This window comes from Lolium rigidum, chromosome 5 (assembly GCF_022539505.1).
Source record: "Lolium rigidum isolate FL_2022 chromosome 5, APGP_CSIRO_Lrig_0.1, whole genome shotgun sequence".
Lineage (NCBI taxonomy): Eukaryota > Viridiplantae > Streptophyta > Magnoliopsida > Poales > Poaceae > Lolium > Lolium rigidum.
In genome coordinates this window covers 118923884-118932562 of record NC_061512.1, presented here as the reverse complement: position 1 = coordinate 118932562, position 8679 = coordinate 118923884, and the positions used below count along the sequence as shown (strand labels likewise).

At 48.5% G+C, this 8679-nt stretch overlaps 1 protein-coding gene across 1 annotated transcript; it reads right to left on the bottom strand.

The window, feature by feature from the left end:
• Positions 1 to 3904: 3904 nt before the first annotated feature.
• Positions 3905 to 5134, bottom strand: LOC124656315. Its single transcript, XM_047195083.1, has one exon. It carries the CDS (start codon positions 5132 to 5134, stop codon positions 3905 to 3907), a length of 1230 nt encoding a protein of 409 aa, XP_047051039.1.
• Between the last annotated feature and the right edge of the window lie 3545 nt (positions 5135 to 8679).

Sequence of the window (8679 nt, the reverse complement as noted above, 5' to 3'; positions counted from 1 at the left end):
CCCACCTAGCATGCAATTCGGCCATCAATCTAATATTCTCATTAATTCGAACTTGGATGGCATTTGCTGTAGTAACAATCTTATTTTCAATATCCTTATTAGGCATAACTTTCAATTTTAAAAGATCAACATCAGAGGCAAGTCTATCAACCTTAGAAACAAGAATATCAATTTTATCAAGCTTTTCCTCAACAGATTTGTTAAAAGCAGTTTGTGTACTAATAAATTCTTTAAGCATGGCTTCAAGACCAGGGGGTACACTCCTATTATTGTTGTAACAATTCCCATAAAAATTACCATAACTATTACCATTAGCAGAAGGATATGGCCTATAGTTGTTACCAGAATTATTCCCATAAGCATTGTTGTTGAAATTATTATTTTTAATGAAGTTCACATCAACATGTTCTTCTTGGGCAACCAATGAAGCTAAAGGAACATTATTAGGATCAACATTAGATCTACCATTCACAAGCATAGACATAATAGCATCAATCTTATCACTCAAGGAGGAGGTTTCTTCAACAGAATTTACCTTCTTACCTTGTGGAGCTCTTTCCGTGTGCCATTCAGAGTAATTTGTCATCATATCATCAAAAAGCTTTGTTGCCGCCCCCAAAGTGATGGACATAAAGGTACCTCCAGCAGCTGAATCCAATAGGTTCCGCGAAGAAAAATTCAATCCTGCATAAAAGATTTGGATGTTCATCCAAGTAGTCAATCCATGGGTTGGGCAATTATTTACCAAAGATTTCATTCTCTCCCATGCTTGAGCAACATGTTCATTATCTAATTGCTTAAAATTCATTATGCTACTTCTCAAAGATATAATTTTAGCGGGAGGATAATATCTACCAATAAAAGCATCCTTACATTTAGTCCATGAATCAATACTATTTCTAAGCAGAGATAGCAACCAATCTTTAGTTCTTCCTCTTAAGGAGAAAGGAAACAATTTCAATTTTATAATATCACCATCTACATCCTTATACTTTTGCATTTCACATAGTTCAACAAAATTATTAAGATGGGCAGCATCATCATCGGAACTAACACCGAGAAAATTGCTCTCTCATAACAAGATTCGAGTAAAGCGAGGTTTAATTTCAAAGAATTCTGCTGTAGTAGCAGGTGGAGCAATAGGTGTGCATAAGAAATCATTATTATTTGTGCTAGTAAAGTCACACAACTTAGTATTCTCAACAGTACCCATTTTAGCAGTAGTAAATAAAGCAAACTAAATAAAGTAAATGCAAGTAACTAACTTTTTTTGTGTTTTTGATATAGAGAACAAGACAGTAAATAAAGTAAAGCTAGCAACTAATTTTTTTGTGTTTTTGATATAGAGAGCAAACAAAGCAGTAAATAAAGTAAAACAAAGCAAGACAAAAACAAAGTAAAGAGATTGGATGTGGGAGACTCCCCTTGCAGCGTGTCTTGATCTCCCCGGCAACGGCGCCAGAAATTTAGCTTGATGCGTGCAGTCAACACGTCCGTTGGGAACCCCAAGAGGAAGGTGTGATGCGTACAGTAGCAAGTTTTCCCTCAGAAAGAAACCAAGGTTTATTTGAACCAGGAGGAGCCAAGAAGCACGTTGAAGGTTGATGGCGGAGGAGTGTAATGCGGCGCAACACCAGAGATTCCGGTGCCAACGTGGAACCTGCACAACACAATCACAGAACTTTGCCCCAACGTAACAGTGAGGTTGTCAATCTCACCGGCTTGCTATAAACAAAGGATTAGATGTATAGTGTGGATGATGATGGTTTTTTGCGAAGAACAGTAAAGAACAATTGCAGCAGATTGTATTTCAGATGTAAAGAATAGGACCGGGGTCCACGAGTTCACTAGTGGTGTCTCTCCCATAAGATAGCAGATGTTGGGTGAACAAATTACAGTTGGGCAATTGACAAATAAAGAAGGCATAACAATGCACATACATATATCATGATGAATACTATGAGATTTAATCGGGGCATTACGACAAAGTACATAGACCGCTATCCGGACATGCATTTATGCCTAAAAAGTCCACCTTCAGGTTATCATCCGAACCCCCTCCAGTATTAAGTTGTAAACAACAGACAATTGCATTAAGTATGGTGCGTAATGTAATCAACACAAATATCCTTAGACAAAGCATCGATGTTTTATCCCTAGTGGCAACGACACATCCACAACCTTAGAACTTTACGTCACATCGTCCTGGATTTAATGGAGGCATGAACCCACTATCGAGCATAAATACTCCCTCTTGGAGTCACAAGTATCAACTTGGCCAGAGCCTCTACTAGCAACGGAGAGCATGCAAGAACATAAATAACATATATGATAGATTGATAATCAACTTGACATAGTATTCAATATTCATCGGATCCCAACAAACACAACATGTAGGATTACGGATAGATGATCTTGATCATGATAGACAGCTCACAAGATCTAACATGATAGCACAATGAGGAGAAGACAACCATCTAGCTACTGCTATGGACCCATAGTCCAGGGGTGAACTACTCACACATCGATCCGGAGGCGATCATGGCGATGAAGAGACCTCCGGGAGATGATTCCCTCTCCGGCAGGGTGCTGGAGACGATCTTCTGAATCCCCCGAGATGGGATTGGCGGCGGCGGCGTCTCTGGAAGGTTTTCCGTATCGTGGCTCTCGGTACTGGGGGTTTCGCGACGAAGACCTTAAGTAGGCGGAAGGGCGGAGTCGGAGGCCTGACAGGGGGGCCACACAGTAGGGCGGTGCGGGCCCCCCTTGGCCGCGCCGCCTTATTGTATCGGCGCCCCGTGGCCCCACTTCGTCTCTCCCTCGGACTTCTGGAAGCTTCGTGAAAAAATAGGACCCTGGGCGTTGATTTCGTCCAATTCCGAGAATATTTTCTTACTAGGATTTCTGAAACCAAAAACAGCAGAAAACAACAACTGTCTCTTCGGCATCTCGTCAATAGGTTAGTGCCGGAAAATGCATAAATATAACATATAATATAATGTGTATAAAATATGTGAGTATCATCATAAAAGTAGCATGAAACATAAGAAATTATAGATACGTTTGGGGACGTATCATGCACCGAAAAAGCAATGATTCCAACCAGAATTAAAGGCAACTACTCTCACTTAGAACCTAGGTTCTTTGGTGAGGTTAACAGGGTCCTAGGTGTCAATTCTCCCATGAATTTTTAGAAACTGGATTAGCACATGGATGACGCCATCATGACGCCACCACATACTCCTACACATACCGCAAGCGTTAAAATCGTTGATTCCACCGATCGATCGATGCTAGGTGCCAGATTGAGTAGGCGTGCAGCAGTGAACATTGTAGGCTGAACATATCCTTACGAAGAAGGAACACCCAATCGACGGCGAGCTTACGAAAAAATGTTTTTTTTCATTTAACATATTTCTCTCTTTAGTTAGGGAAATAAAATTTGACTCACGGATGCATATGAACCCTTTCAAAACACAATTCAAAATGTAAAAAAATTATGAAATAAAATTCCGCATTAACATCTAGACATTCTGTATCTATACAAATTTTTTGTCATTTTTTGTAAAAAGGATAAATTTGATGCTCCTACATAACTAATTAACAAAAAAATAATATTTTTTACACATGTCACATAATTTTTTTATTTTTCTACAATTTATATGCGAACATAGAATGTCTAGATGTACATATCCCAGAATTTTGTAAAAAAAATTAAATTTTCTTTTCATATTTTTTCGTGACAGGTTCACAAGCCAAAAGACTACCTCCTCTTGAACTAGGCGATGTTCCCGTCGAGCAGAGCGCACCTAACACTAAAAATAGAAGATGAAATACATCTGCACATTAACACTTGAACACACAACTACACAAGAGCGCCGATCGGTTGATGCTAGGGCCAGGTTCAGCAGGCGGGCAACGGCGAACAATGTTGGCTGAAGAGCGCCTCACGCCGTGCCGGCCGGACGCGACCACGTACACTTGCTCTCTCCTTACGAAGACGGAGGACCCGATCGACGGCGAGGTTGCACATCCTGGCCTCGACGCGGGCGCGATCCCGCCGCTCCATTGCAATCTTCACGGCCGCCTGCTCCAGCATCCCCAGCCTGCGCTTTATCGTCCTCAACGCCACCTCCGTCCGCGCGCCGTCCTCGAGCGCCTCCTGGATCGGCTCGAGCTTGTCGTGGTACATCTCCCGGAGAACCTCCTGGCACTCGCAGTCGGGGAAGAGTTCTTCGAACGCGCGGTGGCCACGGGGTGGAGGCGGCGGCGGCGGCGCGTCTTCGTCTTCGTCTTCGGGCGGCTCGTACTGCTTCAGTAGCTCCTCGGTGCGTCTGATCGTGGCCACCAGCTTGGTGTACGTGGTCTCGAACTCCCACGCCTCCCTGTCCCTGGACACAGAGCTCTTCCGTGCGTCGACGACGGCGGGGGAACTGGCGCGCCGGCTGTTCGTCGTCTTCCGGCCCTCGGCGCGGGGCCTCTTCGCCGCGCTCGGCGGCCTGTCGTCGGCCGCGGCGGCCTTGCGTTTCGGTGCCGGAGTATGGTGCTCTAGCGGTAACGGCGGCTCCTTCTTCGCGCGACGCCTCAGAAAGTCGCCCGTCGGGAGGTACTCCGTGAACTCGCGGAGGAGGGCGACGTGCGCGGAGCCGAAGACTTCACGGGCCCGGCTGTAGATCTGGTTCCCGTCCAGCGTCTCGTCGGAGCCCACCTGGAAGATGAGCGCGAGGAGCCTCTCGTACAGCGGCCCCGCTCGCTTCTTCACCCGCTCCAAGAACATCAAGGCTCTGCCGAAGTCGGCGTCGTCGTTGACAGCGGCGGCCGTGGGGCGGCGCTCCCTTCTGGGTCGCGTCGGCGCCGCCGCCGCCGTGGCGTTGTCTTCGCGGGCGGGCTCGGGCTCGTGCTCGTTGGGAAGAAATGCGTGGAAGCGGCGGACGAGGTCGGGGTGGCCGCGGAGGAGCGCGCACGCCTTGTCCGCGACGTCGCGGCGGTCGGCGGTCTCGCCCGTGCTGAGGCCCCGGAGGAGGCGGAGGAGCTCCGCGTAGACGGCCGGATGAGACGCGGCTTTGACGTGCTGAAAGAAGGACTTGGCGGCGTCGAACCCGCTCGCCTGGATCCTCACCTGCCGTTGCGCCATGGCGGCGCTCGCTCGTCCGATCTCTCAGTCCAGCGGCAGGCAGCGCAGGGGAATAATGCGGCTGCGTTTGTCGTGCGAGGCTGGTCTGGCAGTTCAATATTTATGGCTATGCACCCGCGCAGCCGGGAGACACGATGGCAAAAGTTCTTCCCAACGTAACGATGTGGAGTTGGAGTAGGACCCTACGGCCGAACTGTGACTGGAGTCGGATCCCTCTTCCTCTCCGGCCGACGTTTCATCCCGTTCCCGTGTCATGTATAATTCCGTATTTGGATCGGATTAGATGTTGCCTTTATAATGTGCAATGCCATATTTTCCATCGGATTCGGTACGAATCAGTTAACAGATTTGCTACCTCTGACTGAGAATTTTTCACTCCTAAATATATGCTTTAGTTAGAGCATCTCCAGTCGCGTCCCCCAAACCGTCCCCCAAACCGCGCCGAATTGAGCGTTTGGGGGACGTGTTTTGTTCGTGCCGCCTTTGGGGGACATCGCTCCCCAGCCGCGTCCCCCAAACGCCGCCCCCAAACATTTAAAATATTTTTTTTGATTTTTTTATTTTAATTTCCACAAACTAATACATAATTGGGAACGTGGTTTACAGGAAGACACAATTTGGAACATGGTTTTCCACAAACTAATACATAGTTTGAACCATGGTGGACACAAATATAAAATTTTGCAAAGAAACTAAACCTAACTAGGCCGTGCATCGAAGGTTTCCTGTGTTCGCTGCTAAGAAAGAACACTCGAGGGCACACCAGTCACCTAAGCTGGAAAATCCAGCGGGAGGATGGTGCCCTTGTTGGTTCTACCGATGAGGCGAACATCCGAAACCTCCGTGCACGTGTTCGCTGCGAAGAAAGAACACTCGGTCGTCCTCCTCGTCGGTCGTCGTCGCCCGGTAGTCCCGGTGGCACCGCGTCTCGTCGAAGACCTTGACGCTCATGTCCCTGTCGCCGAAGTAGGAGAACAGGAGGATGAAGCCGGCTTGGAGGCTGTGATGCCGCGCGAACTTCTCCCAGCCGATGTTGAGGTACATCTTGCCGCGCGCGTCGTAGATCACGTCGACGATCCACCGGTAGTAGCCGCACATAGCCTCCCGCAGATGCATCGTGCGCGGGCGATCGTCGCCGGCGACGTAGTCGGCGAAGGAGTCCGGCAGCCTCTAGATGCCGCGCGGGTCGCCCTTGAGGACGAGGACGAACTCGAACCGCACGTCCGGCTCCACGTCCATCTCCGACGATGATGAAGGCGACGGCGTGGAAGGCGACGGCGAGCGTTCAGCTCTGCCGCGGCCACGACCACGACCACGGCCGCGAGGTCGGCCTCCGCCTCTACCGGACATAGCCTCGAGTCTTGTTGAGATGGTGGCGGCTAGGGTTTGGGAGAGAGGCGCCAGGGTTTGTGTGTGAGAGGGACGATGAGAGGCGACCCTTTTATAGGCCGGAGGGAGGCGGGGGAGCGGTGGCGCGCATTAACGCCGGCACGTAGAGCTAGGCGCGACGGGACGCGTCGCTGCGTCGCTGCGGGAACTGCACCGTCGCTGCGGGAACTGCACCGCCAATAACTTCCGTCGCGAGGTAGGCGACGGTTAGGTTAAAAATTTATTGTGCCGCTGACGAGTCGGCCCCGCCACTCCCCGTCTCGCTTTTTGTTGTGTCCGGCGTCCCCGGTGCGTCCCCTGTGGGACGGGGACGGGCTCGGGGCGCCGGACACCGTATGGGGGCGCGCCGGACAAAAATGGGCTTTGGGGAACGCGGCTGGAACGGGTTTTTTGTCCGGCGCGCCCCAAATCCCTTTGGGGGACGCTTTGGGGGACGCGGCTGGAGATGCTCTTCCACTTTTCTAGCAGAAAAGGGTAGAAAAGTTTAACAGAACCGAGTTGCACTCTTTTAGACTGCAGTAGCACTTTAGGACATATACAAACCTATTAGATAGTAATCGCTAATTTTCTAAACAAATTATTAAATTTCAAAAATATTTTTTTTTTGAAAATTTACAAAGATAATACGTCCTCGACTTGGCCCACGCCAATAAATACAGTACTTATTAGCGTACGTGAACTGCTAAAAATTATGAAACAGAGGAAGTAATTGCTAAACATGCTTTATTAGCTTTGACGGTTTAGATGTAAATCTAATTATTTCAGATAAAATTCACCAGTTAATCTTAAATATTTTTAAAATACGGATAATTGATATGCTATTTACCATACCATATATCTCCATCTTCAGTTTATGTACCCCAGTTGAGATAAAAAATTGTCTTGGCTATATGTTCCAGTTGAGATAAAAAATGTCTTGGTTAGGGAACACCATGCGGCGGCGCCGCGTGTCGCACCGAGGCTCCTCCGCCACCGTCGGAGGCACCGCCAGGCAAAGTCGGTGTGGCGCGGTGGCGGCAGGGCCCCTGCTGGATGCGGCTAGGCGTGGCGGCGGCAGCGCAGGTCGCTTCTCCATCGGCTGCGGTGGTGCTCGGCGACGGTGACCGGAGGCGCGGGTGGAGGATACGGTGGGGAGTTTTGGCACGAGAGGGATCCAAACTCCTTCGCCTTTTCCTGCGCGTAGCGATGGCCTGCTGCTATGCCTGCATCACCTGGGCGCGGTGGATCACGGGATCCCATGTCTTGCACAATAAAGGAGGCAGCGGTCCTAGGGTTCCTTCAGTGCGAAGACGAAGATCGGCTGCATGCCTTTCCTTGCTGATCTGGCCTGGAGCGGTGAGTTTTGGAAGGCTCCGCCGACGAACTCCCATGGCCGCATCATGCCTGGAGATCGCTCAATCAGATTGAATTCAGTCGTGCATGTCCATATTTTTTTCTGACCGTTTGGTTTTAGATGGAGCGTTTCGAAGCTCTGCTATATGTTACCATCATGCTATATGTTACGAGAGACTGTGACTCTTTCTCCCATTGCCTCATAAGAGCAGTTTTGTTGACAAGTTTCTCGCTCCTCTTCAACTATCATATTGTGCATTATGACACAAACTTTCATGACATCACCGATTTCTTTACATTTCCATCCTTTAGCAGGTCCACGAACAATGGCAAAACAGGATTGCATAACTCCAAATGCTCGTTCCACATCTTTCCTGCACGCCTCTTGCTTCTTCGCAAAAGTTTTATGCTTTCTCGTATCTGGAGCTGGTATGCTCTTCACAAATGTTACCCATCTGCAAGGTAATACCCCATTGTGTACTGATGGTCATTGATGCTATAATTCACTGCAGGAGTTTGACCTTTGGTTAGCTTTGAAAAAACAGGAGAAACATTGAAGAACATTTATATCATTGAGAGACCCTGGTAAACCAAAATAAGCATGCCAAATCCAAAAATCTTGTGATGCAACTGCTTCCAAGATCATAGTTGGCTCGTTCACATGGTCTTTAAACATGCCATGCCATTTTTTGGGGCAATTTTTCCAACCCCAGTGCATGCAATCTATGCTCCCTAACATATCAGGAAATCCTCTTTCCTCCCCTATTGCAAGTAACCTAGCAACGTCTTGTTCATTTGGAGATCTCAGGTACCTTTCCCTAAAT

Excerpts from the sequence above, each read along its gene's own strand:
- LOC124656315 (XM_047195083.1), bottom strand. The coding sequence starts at position 5,134 with ATGGCGCAACGGCAGGTGAGGATCCAGGCGAGCGGGTTCGACGCCGCC.